This window comes from Macaca nemestrina, unplaced genomic scaffold (genome assembly GCF_043159975.1).
Source record: "Macaca nemestrina isolate mMacNem1 unplaced genomic scaffold, mMacNem.hap1 Scaffold_52, whole genome shotgun sequence".
Lineage (NCBI taxonomy): Eukaryota > Metazoa > Chordata > Mammalia > Primates > Cercopithecidae > Macaca > Macaca nemestrina.
The window spans coordinates 227918-244437 of record NW_027257698.1 but is presented as its reverse complement, the minus strand read 5'-3'; the positions used below and the strand labels follow the sequence as shown (position 1 = coordinate 244437).

Here is a 16520-nt window from a genome sequence, read left to right as displayed (position 1 = left end):
AGACGGCATGGTTCCAGAAGGTAGACTTTGTGTTGAGGACTCTGCAGCGTCAGGCTGGAGACAGTCTCCCTTCCTAGCAGCGTGGGCCGCTGGGCTGCTCTTCTACCAGAAGGGATGGCGGCGTCTCTGGGAGGTATTTGTGGACTCAGATCTGTGTGGATTAGTGACTTGCGTTACTCACAGATACTTAATTTTATGGGTAAATGAATACCTGGACTGGCTGCAACTTCAGGGCGAGATTCGGGAGTAGGGAGTGAAAAGTGACGACGGAACCCTGGGCTTGTCCTGCCATACCCAGGAACCGGTCGGGGCGCCTTCTCGTCTGAAGTCCCAGCACGTGGTCAGGGTACCCCTCCCCTCTGAACCCCCCCGGAAGTGATCGGGGCACCAATCCCCTCTGAAGCCCCAGTACCTGGTCGGGGCACCCCTCCCTTCTGAATCCCCCAGTACCTGGTCGGGGCGCCCCTCCCTTCTAAAGCCCCCAGACCTTCCTGGACTGCGGTGCTGCTTCTCCAAATTCTGCCCTTGGCTGTTTTCTAGGAATCACCTGTACCCGAACAGGCTGCGTGTTTCACTTCTTGTCGGATCTGGGGTGACGGTGAAGCTCATTTATCTTGTCTTCCTCCTCACGTGCCATATCTCACCTGTTGTCTGAGTTTGTGTCAGTGCGTGTTGTGCGTTCTCAGGCTGTGCTTGGTGCTTAGGTGACAAGAACGTCTTAGAGCAAGGGACTGCCTGCTGCAAAGGACGCTGTGAATGAATCGAGACACGGTTTACTTGTGGGGTTTAAATTTCCTGGGTGTTGGAGGCAATTATGGGGAAACAAGGTCTAAAAAAGCCCCTGGGGATGAGGAAGGTAATAATGAAAGAAATTACTCTATACACATTTAGCAGTTGGTTTAATTTGTAGGTGAATTTTGCATTTTGGGAACTACTAAAGCTATTGTTTGTAGGGATTCCTTGATGAGCTTCTTGTTTTCTGTCAAGTAGAAAGTAAAGTGGATCGGTTTTGCCTTTAATTCTGACTGACTAGAATCTACTTCCTTTTTCTCCCCATTCACGTTAGGGTGGGGATTGGATTAGAAGAGCTGTAGGATCTCTTTATTTCTGATCTTAAATGAATTTTTTCTTTAATTAGTTTTTTTGTTTGTTTTGTTTTGTTTTGTTTTTGGTGAGCTATTACTTTTTCCTTCAATGCACTGTTCTTTGGTTTAGAAAATGGGCTCTATTTGTACCGTGCTTTAAATGTACACAATGGTTCTAAATTGCTACTTTTCGTTAAAGTTAGATACAACATCTTAATTGAAATGTCATCCATAATTGAGGCACAGTCTGAGGCCTGGAGACCCCTCTTGTCACTTCCTTCCAGCCGTGTCTCCTTCTCTGGCCACGTTGCCCCTGGCCACATCTCCTCCCCCCACCACGCCGTGTCATCCCCCCACCTCGTCACCTCTGGTCACATCAACTCCCTCCCGGCCACATCCCCTCTGGCCTCACTGCCTGCCTCCCTCTCTCCCTGGTAGCCTCTGTGACTCCTGCTGTCTACCCTCCCGTGGGTCTGTTCAAGGCTCCTTCCCCGTTTTCCACTCCTGAGTGGGTCTCAGGGCCTGGATGTTTCACAGGATGCAAGTTTCTTCCCTTCCAGCCGCGGGTCTCTGAGCGACAAGTCCAGAGAGGGCACTAAGCTCTCCTTACCCACCTCGAGGTCCCGAGCCCTGACCGCCGACCACCAGGGCTTTTCTGCAGGGTGTGGGGCAGACTCATGCGTGAATTGGACAAAAAAGGTGCTTCCAGGAATCCTTGTTTTAAGTGCACTGGAGCAGAGATGGGGAGAGGGGACCACCGGGTTTGCTTAGAATTTGGCCCTGCTCACAGCCAATGAGGCAACATAAGCACCTCCTAAATGAAGCATTCCACACACTGATTTTACACATGACGGTTGAGATGGCTGGAAAAGGCTTCACACAACGAGTGAGTTTGAGCTGCATTTGAAGGAATAACAGGTCCCTGTAGGTGGAAATGAAAGATAAGGGTGACCCAAGCCATCAGCAGCAGCGGGGGTGGGGTGGTGCAGACTCCCCATGGATGGTGGGCATGGTTGAAATGCAGGAGAGGGCAGGGGTGCGAAGGAACAGCAGGGCGGCAGTAAAATTCCCCTGCAGAGAGGGGACGTGACTGAGATATTACCACATGTATACAACTGAGAGATGATCTGAGGATGATTTCTGGGAGCCTATGGGAAGAGCACGTGGTCATCATCAGTTCTCGGGATCTCTCTTTATGAAGTGAAAACAGTCATGCCTCGGCCTATCTTGTGAGCTGTTAAGATCAAATCAGATAATCTTCAGCGAGCCTTGTAAATGCTAAAGGTTATGACAGACTGTTCCAGCCCGCTTGTCTCCACCCTCCTTTCCTATTCGGTAACGTGAACCCTGCTGGGTACCTCACTATCTGCCTGGCTTTCTCCTCCATAACGTGAGCCTTGAGTACTTGCTGGGTACCTCGCTGTCCACCTTCCTTCCTCAGTAACGTGAGCCCTGAGTATTTGCTGGGTACCTCGCTGCCTGCCATACAGCTGGCTGTAGAATTGTCAAACGCACTTGGCTGGCACATAAACAGAAGTGCTCGCCAGGCCTTGGGAGGGCTTTCTGACATGTGGGTGCCTTCTGTTCCCTGTTAGGCTGGAGCTGCAGGAGCCCTCCTAGACCAGACAGAGGACCAAGGCTGGGGCCTCGGGGTGGGGGCTGGGGGATCTCCCTGGGTGTATTGTGTGGGTGAGAGCAAACTTCAGTCCCGCTGTGGCATTGGGATTCAGGGTTCCTTCTGGAATGTTTTGAGTGAGAAACAGGAAGTGTGCACAGGTGCGTCTTCTGCGGATTTTATGGTTATCTCTTGGGAGAGCACTGGTGCCTCTGAGCTATGAACCTGCAGAACCACTTCTTCCACTAACGGCCGCCTTTATATAAAGAACGACTTACAAAAGATGCCACTTCAGATGGAGGTATTTGCAGGTGTGGCCTTAAAAATGAACAGAATGACTTTCATCTCAAGGAAAGTACCTTACATTTTTCCCAATGATAGACATTTGAGCTTTCCAGCGAGTATTAAAATATAAAAATCTTGTGTCTACCACTTTCTCATGTGATTAATGATATTGATGCCGTTTGGTTTGGTTTGGTTTGGTTTGGTTTTTTACATATAAAGAAATGTGGAAGCTGCTCATAACTCTGAATCAGTGTTATCTACCCAATGTGTGATTACAAAATCGTGTGCCCAATGTGTGATTACAAAAGCCATTCAAGTGCAAGACGGACCAGTCGACTTAGAAGGAATTGGGGCAGAAAGGTCCAACGAGCAGAGCACAGACTGTGTTGCAGACAGCCTGTACGGAAGTGCCACTTGTTACATTTGGCAGCAGAGAATAACTAAAGTGATCTGAAAACACAGTGAAAATACCGCTTCCTAATTGTATATCAGTATGGGGTTGGACTTTCTTCATAAACTTCAGTCACGGTTCTGCAGCCCACTGAACGCAGATGCAGGCATGAGAACCCTGCTGTCTGAGGTGCAGAGATGTTAGGTGTTTCCACAGTAGTACAAACTGTTGCCACGCTGCTGCTTATTTTGGAAAATGGTTTCTTCTTTAAGACTGTGTTAAGATGTAATGACTTTATCCTTGTAAAAGAAACTAAATTATGTTCTTTTTTTTTTTCTTTTTTTTTTTTTTTTTTTTTGAGACGGAGTCTTGCTCTGCCACGCAGGCCGGAGTGCGGTGGTGTGACCTCAGCTCACTTCAACCTCTGCCTCCTGAGTTCAAGCGATTCTCCTGCCTCAGCCTCCCTAGTAGCTGGTACTACAGGTGTTAGGCACCATGCCAGGCTAATTTTTGTATTTTAGTAGAGACGGGGTTTCACCATGTTGGCCAGGCCGGTCTCGAACTCCTGACCTCAAGTGATCCACCTGCCTCTGCCTCCCAAAGTGCTGGGATTACAGGCATGAGCAGCCACCACTCCCGGCTTGATGAGAAAGCTTTTTTGTGCTCTTTAATAAAGTGCAAAGGGTTCCTGAGACCCAAAAGTTTGAAAACCACTGGCTTAAACCGACAAAATTGTCCACGATTCTTCAGTGTATCTTCTAATCTGTTGATGGAGAAAGGACGGTAAGGGTTGCTGTACTTTTTGCCTTTCACAACCCAGTGGTGCCGGGACAACTTGGGTATCCACATGGAAAAGGATGGACTGGACCCTTCCTCACCGTACAAGCAAAGCTCAACATGAATCCAACGTAAGGAGCTGACTGAGACCCATTCTGTCAGTCTGCTGGGTACCATAACGGACACCACAGACCGTGTGACTTAGACAATAGCATCTTATTTCCTTTTTCCTGGAGACTGGAAGCCTGGGATCAAGGTGCGGGCAGGGTTGGATTCTCTGGGGCCTCACCCCATGCTGTGTAGATGGCGTCTTCTCTGTGTCTTCACAGGTTTCTCTTATGTGCATGGAGCACTAAGGACTGTGTCTAAATTATCTTAAAAGAACACCAGTCATACTGGATCAGGCCCTACTTTTAAGATCTTATGGGACCTAAATTACCAAGCTAAGGCCCTGTATCTAAATACAGTGACATTTTAAGTTTCTGGGGTTGTGACTTTAACATGGGAATCTTGGGGGGCGGGGAATGGGACAGTTCAGCCCATGACACCTTCAGGGGAGAATCCTCGAGAAACTGTTAGGTTGGATTAGGCAATGTTTCCTTGGCTGAGACGTCTAAAGCTGTAACAAGCAACTGAAGGGAAAAAGACGGTATCAAAATTAAAATGTTCATTTCAGAGGATACTATTAAAGTAAAAAGACAACCCACAGAACAGGATACATTATCACGATAAGGACCTGATATCAAGAATATATTTTAAAGCTCTTAATAAAAATCCAATTTAAAAATGGAAAAAGGATTTGAATAGACATTCTCCAGAGAAAGACATATAAATGCCTTAAAAAACACATGAGGGCCGGGCGCGGTGGCTCAAGCCTGTAATCCCAGCACTTTGGGATGCCGAGACGGGCGGATCACGAGGTCAGGAGATCGAGACCATCCTGGCTAACCCGGTGAAACCCCGTCTCTAGTAAAAAAAAAAATACAAAAAAATAGCCGGGCGAGGTGGCGAGCGTCTGTAGTCCCAGCTACTCGGGAGGCTGAGGCAGGAGAATGGCGTACACCCGGGAGGCGGAGCGTGCAGTGAGCCGAGATCCGGCCACTGCACTCCAGGCTGGGCGACAGCGCGAGACTCCGTCTCAAAAAAAAAAAAAAAAAAAAAAAAGGTTAGCAGAATTCGTCATCTTAGAAATGGAAATCAAAACCACTGAGATACCACTTCACAACCACTGGATGGGTAAAATCCCAGTATTGGACAGTGACTTGGTGGTGAATTTGGGAAAACTGAAATCTTGATATATTGCTAGTGGGAAGGGAAGTAAAATGGTACAGTTGATTTGGAAAAGTCTGGCAGTTCCTCAGAAAAGTTATGCATGAAATCACCATACGACCCAGGAATTTCACTCCTAGGCATATGCCCAAGAAAATTGAAAACATTTTTACAAAAAAAAAATCTTATGCAAGAATCTTCATAGCAGCATTATTTGTAGTAGTAGAAACAGTCCAGGTGTCTGTCAACAGGTCACTCATTGTGAGATTCCACTCACCTTGGACGTGAAAGATGTCAGCACCGAAGGTCACGCCAAAGGTCATGCACTGTACGATTCTTCTCACAACAGATGTCCAGAATGGGCAAATCCAGAGAAACGGAAGTCGGCTGGCGATTGCCAGGTGCTGGCGGAAGGAAGGAGCAGGTGCTGACTCTTAATGGGTTCAAGGTTTCTTTGGCCCATGGTGAAAAAGTCCCAGAATTACATACTAGTGGTTGATGTGCAGCTTTGAGAATGTGCTAAAAAGACTGAATTGTATCCTTTAATATTGGGGCTTTTATGGTTTGTAAATTCCTTTCAATTTAAAAAGGAACTCAAGAACTTCTTTGGTGTTGATATTTAGATGGTGAAAGAGACAGTATCCAAAACAAGTTACTATGTAACTCACGTCGACAGAGTTAAACTTCATTTTCTGAGGATCTTAAAGGAAGTGTGTGAGCCTAGGAGACACAACGATCCTACACTAGATGTTACACCCCATCTTACTGATTTCTATCTCACAGAACCATATTCAGGGAAAACCGACATGTAAACGTGAGCTGAATGCTATGCAGAGGCACACTCCTCTTACCCGGATGATCTTTAGTGGCACAGTAAGAGATGAGGTCATAGCAACGTTAGTTTAGTTAAATTTCTATGGCAACAGAAATTTGGCACATCTGATGAGTTAGATCTCTCTGCACAGCTCCTAATGGGGTTGCCCATTTCTGTATGGTGTCTGTGTATATTCTCGCTGTGGAAATAAGTGATAGCACCTGCACAAACACTTGTCCGGAAACGTGCACGAAGCTGGTGAAGGCAGAGGACAGGCAACAGGGAAGCATGGCTCAGCCCTGGCAAAGAAGACCGTTATTCCGAACGCAGAAGATTCAGGAACACAGTCGTTGGGAAGATTGGTGATGTCCGTGGATCTCACTGCTGTTGTGTTGTATCTGTGCAGCGAGTTACCGGAGCTGTCAGAACCGCACGTGTTGGTATTGGTATCATCACTCAATGCTTCTGACTTTTCCTGGTGCTGAGGATGACTGCATGTGGCGGAAGCAAAGTACTGACCTAGCACAGATCATCAGATCCCAGTTCTTTTTTATGAAGGGGGGCAGGATTAGAACCACCCCCCCACACTCCCCAATCCTATAAGAACTGGGATCTGATGATCTGTGCTGTTGAGAGAGACAGGGTTAGAACGCCCCACTCCCCAATCCCATTGTTGAAAATAATAATTGGCTTGAGAGGGTTTTTTCTCCTAAGGTTGAAGCTGTGCTCTTCTGGAGCCTGGGCTGTCAGCCATGGTGGCTGGGGAATGCTGGGGCTGCGGTCGTCCGGCCGCTGGTGGGTCCTGCCTCTTTGACACCGTTCATTTCTGAAGCTTGCTTTCCCCGGTGTTGGAAGTAGCAGCACTGGAAGAATGGCCGCCTTCCTACAGTGAAGCTCTGGCAGAAGAGGAGAAGACACGGAGCGTCTGTTCAAGGACGTGATGTTCTGGGCACCGCACCATGCGTTCTGCTTCTCAGCGGTGCCTCTTGGTTGATGTTACCATCACCTGGCATTTCCCAGGAGGTAACTCGCAGATGTCACACTGATGGAAAGCCGCAGCAGCGCGGTTCACGTCCAGGGCCAGCTGGAGCACATCAGCAAGGTCAGGCTGGATACATGTGCTTGCTGACAGGAAAATGACAGGAAATATGTCATTTCAGGGAAATGACAGGAAATGTGCTTGCTGACAGGAAAATGACAGGAAGACGACAGGAAAGAGGCCCATGAGGAGAGGAACCAGTGGATTCAAGGCGGGGAACTGAAGGAGCGAGTCATCACAGGGTGGGAGGCTCAGGAGACAGCAGGCAAGTGGGATGTGGCCTCAGGGTGCTGCTGGGTTGGTGAGGGGCCTTCTGTGACTTTTCTAAGAGTGCAGTCAATTGTAGGGGTGGGTGCCGGCTCCCGGCTCCCGCACATAAGGGCCAAGCGTCTTGCAGGAGACCAACGTGTGCACTGGGAGTTCCTAGTTGCGTGTCCCAGCATGCGGCCCAGAGGCCCCTGACAAAGCTCAGTGCACCAGGGACACAGTGGACTTTTGGTTCCTGACCCAACGAGGAAGTGAGGGAGTGAGTGAGGGCCGAGACACAGATGCAAGGATGCACAGGATGGGGTGCAGTCAGGTGGAGAGTCATGCTGTGGGGTCCGGGAGAGATGGGTTCGAGAATAAGTGGGACAGGGTTGCAGTCAAGTGGAGAGTCATGCTGCTGGGGTCTGGGAAATGTGTTGTGTTTGCTTCTATGTGAACAGCGGGACCTGAGCATGTCTGTGCTTTGACGTTTAATCTGTACACTATCCTTGGCAGGGTGTGTATCTCTGTGGCAGAGGACACCCCGGCCACAGTGGATGTCAGTGGCGGTGGCTGGACTCACGGTCCGTGAATGTTGCATGATCGAACGCGTTTGGTACATTCCCAGCTCCTGCCCAGGTGCCTCCCGAGTATCCGGTGCTGTGGCTCCCCACACCCTTCCCATCTGTGTGTAGCATGACCACCATCTTCCTACCATGTGTTTGTGCTACCACGGCTGCCATGTCTAACGGGCGCTTTGCTTTCCAGCTACTTTCCTATAACCAAACCCTTGAACGACTTTGCCTGCGTTTCAGAGATGATTAGGGTATTAGTCTTTCAATTGCTCTGAGGATTTCCAAAAGCAAATGCAACTTACAGGGTGCAAGATATTGGAAATGACAGTAATTATAGATGAGTTTTCTCAGTGTGTTGATTGCGGTAAAATTACATAGCACTCTATTTTTAAGTGTATGGTTTGGAGGCATTAAGTGTGTTCACACTGTGGTGCCACGATCACCGCCATCCATCTCCAGAACTTCCTGGTCTCCCCACGCTTGAAACTCGGTCTACCCAACACCAGCTCTCCTCCCGCCCCAGCTCTGGGAAGCACTACAGGTTGCTTACAAAATAGGCTTTTTCAGTAAGAGAAGGGGCAAGGAAAAGAGCTCTAAAGACTGTCTTGAGATTTGAGGAAGTGTTTTAGGTTTTGTTGTCTGGTTCCCGGTGTAAAGGAACTATTGAAGACGTGGGAAGGTGAAGGTCTGTGATCTCAGGAAGTGCTGGGCTGGGCAGCTTTCCCACTGTGACGGGGGCACTTGCCCTCAAACCCGCCTGAGATAATCGCGTGAGGATGGTGCTGCATTGTGACAGCTCTGAACTTGATCTCCTTGAACGTTGCCAAGTACATAAGCTTTGGCGGTTACCGTCTAGTGTCTGCGGGAGACCTAGAATTTGAACATTGTTGACTTTAGAACACTCTCATTTTTATAACACTCTACCTGTTCTCAACAATAGGAAATATGCTGTGTCCTTTTTTTTAATGCCTTAATATTCTGTGTTGTGGTGGCAGTAGTTGCAGGGGACGCTACTTCTGGTTCATGGTCATCGCCAAACACAAGCTTCAGGAAACCGTGTGAAAAATAAAGGGGAAAGTGCTTTTCTGCAAAGGGCTTTTTTGAACATCCTGTTTTTTTCTGGAATATCTGTTGTGGTGTAAAACGTTTTCATATTTAGGGGTTTGTAACGTGTTTTATACTGGTTAGCTTTGAAACCCCATGTTTTTGCATGTCATGGGGCTGCTTTATCCTGTTATTCTATGATATAGCAGGTTGGCAAAACTATTGGTTAATTCACTTTAAAAACCAAAGCAGCTTACAGATTGAGTGTGATTCTTGTAAGAATTTAATTGTAAAATTGATTTGTGTTCAACAAGCTTACTGGAATGGCTAGATCCGTGGACAAAAAGATAAGAACATGTCAAGTCTCTGGGCCAGGAAGGACTTCCAAATAATACAAGTGATACACTTTAATTTCTTAACAAAAGATTAGATTTAGTACATAACTGTTTAAAACCTCCATATTTTCTATTATAGCCATTCCACAGTGCCCATGGGGGTGGGCTGCAGGACTGCCTATGGAATCCAAGGTCTTTGGGTGTTGAGGTCCCTGCAATAAAATGGCATCGTGTTTGCATATGACATATGCACATCCTCCTGCAGACAGTCATGTCAGGGTTGCTCGTAACAGCTATACCATGGACATACCATGCGAGTAGTTGTTTAATGAATAATAAAGTCTGAATGCTTAGTACAAACACATTAAAAATATGTTGATCTATGGTTGGTTGAATCCACAGGCCTGGAACCCCGGGAGAGAGTACAAACTCTAGAAGCAAAACGAACAAAGCACTTGAGGTCAGCAGTGACGGGTGTGGGATCACACTGAATCTCATGTGTTTTGCTGTCTGTGTCACTGTGTCCCGTGTAAACGGGAATCATTTGTAGCTTAAGGTAAAATAGGTAACAGGAAACACTACAGAGTGGGCACGAAGGCGCGCCCCTCATTACCCCGTGTTACAGCCAAGCGTCTGCCTCCTAGGGAAGGATTTGTTCTGTGGGGAGACTAGATGTTGATGATTTCCGGATGTGTGAAGGGAAACTCCCTCCGAGAAGCGTGGCTTTGGCCGGAGCACATCAGACGAGAGTTAGCGTGGCATGGAGTTTCCACAGTGGCCCTCAGGCCTGCTGCTTCTCTCCTCTCCCCACCCCTGGCCCTGACTCTTACCAAGGGAGGCAAGTTCAGCTCCAGCTGAGCCCCGCACAGGGCTGTGGGTCTCTAGGGCAGGTGCCCACCTTCGCCTGAACAGGCTGTGTCAGAGGAGGGTCTGGCTGTACTTGAGCTGTGAGAGATGCTCTCAGAGATCCAGCATCCTGAAAACCCAGGTGCTGAAGGTTCCTCCTCTTCCACCATCCTGCGGGGAAGGGGGTCTTATCCTGCTTCCCCTCAACCCGAGCTGACTTCTTGTCTGTTCTGTACACCTAGGTTTTCAGAACAGTTATTGTTAATCATCTAGCAGACAAACAACCATAAGGTGACAGCCTGGGAGGGTAGACGGCGCTGGAAGGTAGTTTCCTGAATAACAGCGTTCAGTTTCCTGTTTTGCCATCATTTGACCCAAGGCCCCAAGATAATTGAAATATTGTCAGCCAAACACCGATTTTTTAATCTGAGTTTTTTTTTTCTTTTTAAGTTATGGGTGCAAACTTATAACCAGGGACCTGACAAAAGAGAAGGATTTATTTGCAAAGTGAATGTCGGGGATGGTTGGCATTTGCCAACTCTGACTAGCAGGGACCCAGGCTGCTTCCGTTCTGCCGCCCGACTCCTGATCCTCCAGCTCCTGCCCCTGTTCCCACCAGCAGGAAGAGGAGCGGGAAGGTGCCTTTTCCCCTTTAAGGGGGTGAGGTGAGAGTTGCACCTGCCACTTAGCTAGTCCCTGGGGTGATTCTCCAGCATGGGTGGGAGTTGGGTTTGGAGGCCTGAGCCTCGTGAAGCTGGGGTTGCTGTTCCCTGAGCAGCAGGAAACTGGACTCTGGGAAGTGGGGTCAGAGGGTAGCATCCTCAGGAGGGGCCTCTCGTCCCATTTGACATCTTCACTGCAAAAGGGGGTGTGGGCTTCATGGTCCATTGACAAATAGAACGTTACTTTTTTTTTTTAAGCACATAGAACCCTAATTCCTTGGCTTTTACTAAAGTGGCATTTTGTAATTCCACGTGATTTCATTGATATACTCGCAGGAGAGAATGCTTCCTGTAAACCAGAAGGATCTCTGCGACACTCCTCAGTCCATAGGGTTCATTTTCCCAAGGTTATAGACACAGCCTTAGGAGGGCTTGAGGACACACTGCGGCAGCCTCAGGAGGTCCTGGACATGTGTCCAAGGTGTTTGGGGCACAACTTGGTCTTACACATTTTAGGGAGACGTGAGACATCAATACATGTGAGACGTACGTTGGTTCAGTCTAGGAAGGATGGACGGCTCGAAGCGGGGAGGGATTTCCAGGTCACAGGTAGATCAGACAAATGCATTTCTGGTGCATCTTTCCAGAGGAAGCAGTCAGATCCGCATTTATCTCCGTGTGCAGATGGTGACTTTTAGTTCTGTCCTCTGTCCATGAGGAATTTCCTTGTGGATCGGTTGTGAGGGAGGTACGTGGCTTTTCCCCCCACCCCCAGTAGCTGTCTCTGTTAGGAAGAGCATGGGAGGCAGGTTTGGTCTAAGCTCTTCCTCACCTTGACGTCCCTTTACCGTAGTGATTTTGGGGTCCTGAGATGTATTTTCAACTTCATGTTTCTGAATACACTGGCACTCTAAACAGTGTTGTAGGAGGCATCTAACTTACTTAGAAGAAGAATCTATTTGGAAACACTTGAGCACCTTCGTCCTTGAGAGAACCAAGCCTTTGTTTAGTTTGCTTTGCCCCGAGGCTGTTACGCTGTCCCGGGCTGTGCGGCCTTAGAAAGCTGTGCCCCTGTGAGCTACTGCCTGTGGAATCTGGTGACTTTGAAGTTAATCCAGCAGCTACATATTTTGGAAAGCAGATTCCCTCTTAAAGTGTTGGTGATTATGATTCTAGCACTAGGATTTCAGTGTGTATTTTCCACCTTCTTACTTTGTCTCCTTATACACTGAGATGTTGCTGCATTTGCTCTTAGGCTTCACTGAGGGAGGGTCAGTTCTGACCCTTTCTTAGATATTGACCTTGAACGGACAGAATCGAGATTCAGGAAAACTCGAGCTGTGAGAGTGTGCTGATATCTATGTAAGTGGGGTTCATGTGTCAAACTCAGGTTTAAGAAAAACCAATTCTAGGCTGGGCATAGTGGCTCACACCTGTCATCCCAGCACCTTGGGAGGCTGAGTTGGGCAGTTCACTTTTGAGCCCAGGAATTCAAGACCAGCCTGGGGAACATAGCAAGACCCTGACTCTACAAAAAATTAAATAGGACAGGTGATGTACACCTGTGGTCCCAGCTACTCGGGAAGCTAAGGCTGGAGGATGACCCAAGCCTGGCAGGTTGAGGCTGCAGTGAACCATGATAGCACCACTGTACTTATGGTGCACTGTGTCTGAGTGACAGAAGAACAACCACCCCCCCACACACAAAGTATCAATTCATGCAGTGGCCAGTTCTGCTGGGACCACCTGTTAAGGCTACTCTGGGCCTCACGGTGTGAGAAGGGTCTGTCCAGCGGTGAGAAGGAGTGGCTTGAAGGCCTAAAAGCCAGTTGCTGTGGTTCAGCATGACTGCGGGTGTGGAGTTGGGGGAACGGCTCTCCATGGCATGAGTGGGTAAACGGATGGGCTTCCAGAACGAGCCCCTGTGACTTTGCCTGGTTTGCATCCGTCAAAATACAAATCCACAGGCTCTTACTCTAGCAGCTTCTGCCGGGGCTGATGGACTGGCCTGGGGACAGAGGGTGCCCTCAGAGCCTCATGGTGCCGTCTGGTTTAGGAAGAGCACTTAGTCACCTAGATCTAGGATTTATGACACTACAAGGGGACTCGTCACACTCGGAGCAGCATCCATCTGCATTCTAGACTTGGTTCTAGGTGAAGTATTTTGGAGCCTGTTGGTACCCTGTGTTCTGTTTATGTGTAAAACAAGTTAGAGTTATAACTAGTTAAAACCTATTTTTAAAATTTTGCCACAGAATATGGCAATTGTGGTGGAGCCTGGCCAGAGACCCCCACACTTAGACGCTGCCGTGTGCTGGGGCTGCAGGCGTTGACTGCATCGGCTGTCCCTCCCGGCGTGTCTGTGTTCTTGACACGGGCGCCCATCGAGGCTCGGCCTGTGAGAATCGTGCCACCGTTTGTCTCCGTGTTCCTCTGAGGTTCCGCAGACTTCACGGTCCCATGGCAGAGCGTACGGTATCTGCTTGCATCCTGATTTCCCCAAACCCCAGGACAGGCCAATAGTTCGTTACACACAACTGCAGTGGGCCCCGTGGTGTGGATTTGCGGTGACACAGCCTTTCACCAGCTTGGCCTTCGTCTCCAGAGTTGGCTTTAGGGCGATAGAAGCTTCCTTCAGACTGGGGGGCCCTGAAGCTTTGGTGCTAGGAATTCGGTGACCAGCACGGATGATACCCCATTTCTCTGCATTTGTAGCAATAGTTGTTAACATGACCACGAGATGTACAGAGGAAGGAAAAAGGAGGTTTTATTTTCAGAGTAACACTCTGTGCTTTGGGAAATGTGGTCTTGGGGGAGCTGTAAGCACACGCCCCTCAGGAGGAGAGGAGGCCGCGGCGTTACACGTTCCGGGGTTTGTTGGCTGTGTGTGTTCATCGGGCTCACGGAATGTCTGAACGTTTACAGGGAAAGTGGGGTTTGTTCATCCGGTTCGTGCAATGTCTGAACACTTATAGGGAAAGTCTAGCACACATGCAGTGAGTTAACCTGTAACATCCCTGTTCGCCTTGGGGCGAGCGTAACATTTGAAATGAGGTGGACTGGGCGTGTCATGTACAAAGGTGAGCTGTTGGGCGCAGACGTTTATGCGCAGCCTCAGTCACAGCCAGGACTGGCTCAGGGTCTGCAGCTTGTGGTGGGAAAGGACATTCACGAGGTCATTCTGTCCAGTTGGGGCTGCCGGCAGGGTCCCGGGGGGGGTTGTCTGGTCAGCCAGCGTCTGGAGTCCACCCAGGTCCCGTGGACAGCGTTCCTCTAAACCAGGCTTCTGATTGTGGAGGAGACTTCATGCTGGTTAACACACTGTACAGGAGTAGTGCCGTGGGGCTTTGGGGTTGACCTTCCCTATGATGCCAGTTACATTTCTCTCCAGATCTCATCATAGCCACAGAGATTGTACCTCGTCTGACAGCTGGGGGTGCCATGTTGATATAGTAATTTATTGCATTAAACTTTTTATTACTATTTTAATAACCTTTTTTTTCCTTTTTCAAGAGATATAGGGTATTGCTGTGTTACTCAAGCCAGTCTTGAACTCCTGGCCTCAAGCAATCCTCCCACCTCGGCCTCCCAAAGTGCTGGGCTTATAGACGTGAGCCAGTGCGCCCAGCCTACAGCCATGTTTTTAAAACTCAGCAGTTTAAAAATCCTACTCCTTTCACCCCCTCAAGCAGGCTGGTTGGCCTTGTGCAAACTGGGGTGTCACGATCTTAGCCTCCCCCTTTTATTTTTCGCTTTGGCCTCAAGTTCTGATGAGAACAGCAGTTACAAAATGGGCATTAGGTGATTCTTCTGTTACTAAAGCCAGAATTCTCACCAGTTGGAGATGTTTGTCCCCAGGATCCCAGAAAGCTGCTTTGAATCAAGCCCGTAGTAAATAAGTAAGGAACTAAACTCTTGGTCCTCTGCTTAGTACCAGGGGAATGGGTTAGTTGCTGATACCCTTTGATCTGTGCTCACGTGCTGCATCTCATCACGGGAAGCAGAGTCGCCCTGTGGAATAAAGCCCGGCTCAAGGTGGCGCGTCGAGACGCTTGGGGCTGTCAGTCCCTTATACAGCGGCAGACTTGGAGACTCAGTATCGCGTGCAGAGCCCAGGCAACCGGAGTGCATCCACCTTAGAGACCACATGGACGGTCGGCAAGGTGGATGTCCGGGCATAGGGCCTTGACAGGCCCACTGCGAGGTGAATTAGGAATTCGTTAGCAAAGAAATCAAACTCGCCTTTGGGTCCCAGCTGCTTGGAAGGCTGAGGCGGGAGGATTGCTTGAGCCAGAAGGTCAAGGCCGCGATGAGCCATGATTGTAATACTGCACTCCGGCCTGGGTGACATAGCGAGACTCCAAGTCAAAAAAAAAAAAAACACAAAAAAACCCCTCAAACCTTACTCTTCATAGCAGGAGGGAGAATTTGTCAAAGTAACTGCAACAAAATCTTAGATGATATAATTTCAGTGGCTAAGTGAGCTGTCCAGCCCACGTGGCTGGCTCACAACGCAACAGAGCCAGGTGCTGCTGCAACTGCGCCCCTCCCCACCCGATCGCTTGTGAACATTTTCTGTTTCCCCATATCTCCCTTTTGGATACGTAGCTCGCAACTTTATAGCTAAGCATCAGTAAAACAGGTTGTCTATTTTGAAAAGTAACTATTTTGTCTTTTAAGGACAGAAAATGAAGCAGGTGACAATAGCATGGCAACCTGGTGAATAGATTTAGAGGAATATTTAATGCTTGGCACCACTCTGATCCCTTCTTCTCTCATGCTTAGTTACAGCTACCGCCTTCTATGACAAAACACTTTCAGCTCTGTGAGTAGGAATTAAACATATTCTAAATCAGAAGTTTTAGTTAAGCAGTATTTTACGTGAATGCCCAGATCCTAAGTGTTCACTGTACTGGTGTGTGGTGTTGAAGAAGGAACGAGGGCTTGGGGCTGCGTTTATGGTGCAGCGTCCGGGTTCCCATATGTGAGATGAGGGCCATGAGACACGGCCTGGAAGGTTCAGACTGTGGGATTGAATGGATCTACCCAGTCCTGGAAAGCCTCAAGTCTAACTTGACTTGGGCTGGTTTTAGGGAGATGCTGGCAGTGCTGTCCTCACTGGTTACCGGGAGGGGCTCTGGCACCGTCCCCGTCAGGTGTCTCATGATCAGCCCAGCTTGCTCATCTCAGAAGCTGCTGGTCGTGTTCTCGTTCCTGTTGTTTGTTGCGTGTTATTTAGGGTTCTGTTCATGTGGGGACCTAGGAAGTTCCACAGTGAGAGGAGAGCCGCTGAGCCGCCTTCCTGCCTGGACGCCAGCCCCACGGAGGACCGTAACTGCTTGAGGTTGGCTTCTGCCCCCGGCCTCACCTGTGGAGGCATTGATGCAGTGGTACTTTCTAAGCTCCTGGGGCACACAGTGCTGTTGTGTGGATCCACAGGCCACTGTGGCGTCCAAGCACGTGCTCCCGGAGGAGAGGACTCTGCGGGCACTGATAGTGGGAGCTGGCTGAGAGTCCAGCAAGTGAGACTCCCTGTG

The 16520-nt window shown here is 48.9% G+C and overlaps 2 protein-coding genes and 1 long non-coding RNA gene across 11 annotated transcripts in view; 2 read left to right on the top strand and 1 right to left on the bottom strand.

Annotated features, from left to right (window-relative positions):
• Window positions 1–16520, top strand: part of LOC139361484 (sterile alpha motif domain-containing protein 1-like) — a 258949-nt gene that overhangs the window by 134196 nt on the left and 108233 nt on the right. The window lies entirely within an intron of this gene.
• LOC139361487 (uncharacterized) overlaps window positions 1–16520 on the top strand; it is a 110398-nt gene that overhangs the window by 69511 nt on the left and 24367 nt on the right. The gene's annotated exons all lie outside the window — the stretch shown is intronic.
• The window catches only part of LOC139361485 (disco-interacting protein 2 homolog C-like), a 225944-nt gene continuing 225160 nt past the window's right edge, over window positions 15737–16520 (bottom strand). For all 8 annotated transcript variants that reach the window (XM_071090068.1, XM_071090073.1, XM_071090074.1 and 5 more), the window contains one exon: window positions 15737–16351. In XM_071090068.1, coding sequence (XP_070946169.1) covers window positions 16215–16351 — 137 coding nt within the window. In that variant the 3' untranslated portion in view covers window positions 15737–16214. The remainder of the gene's footprint in view (window positions 16352–16520) is intronic.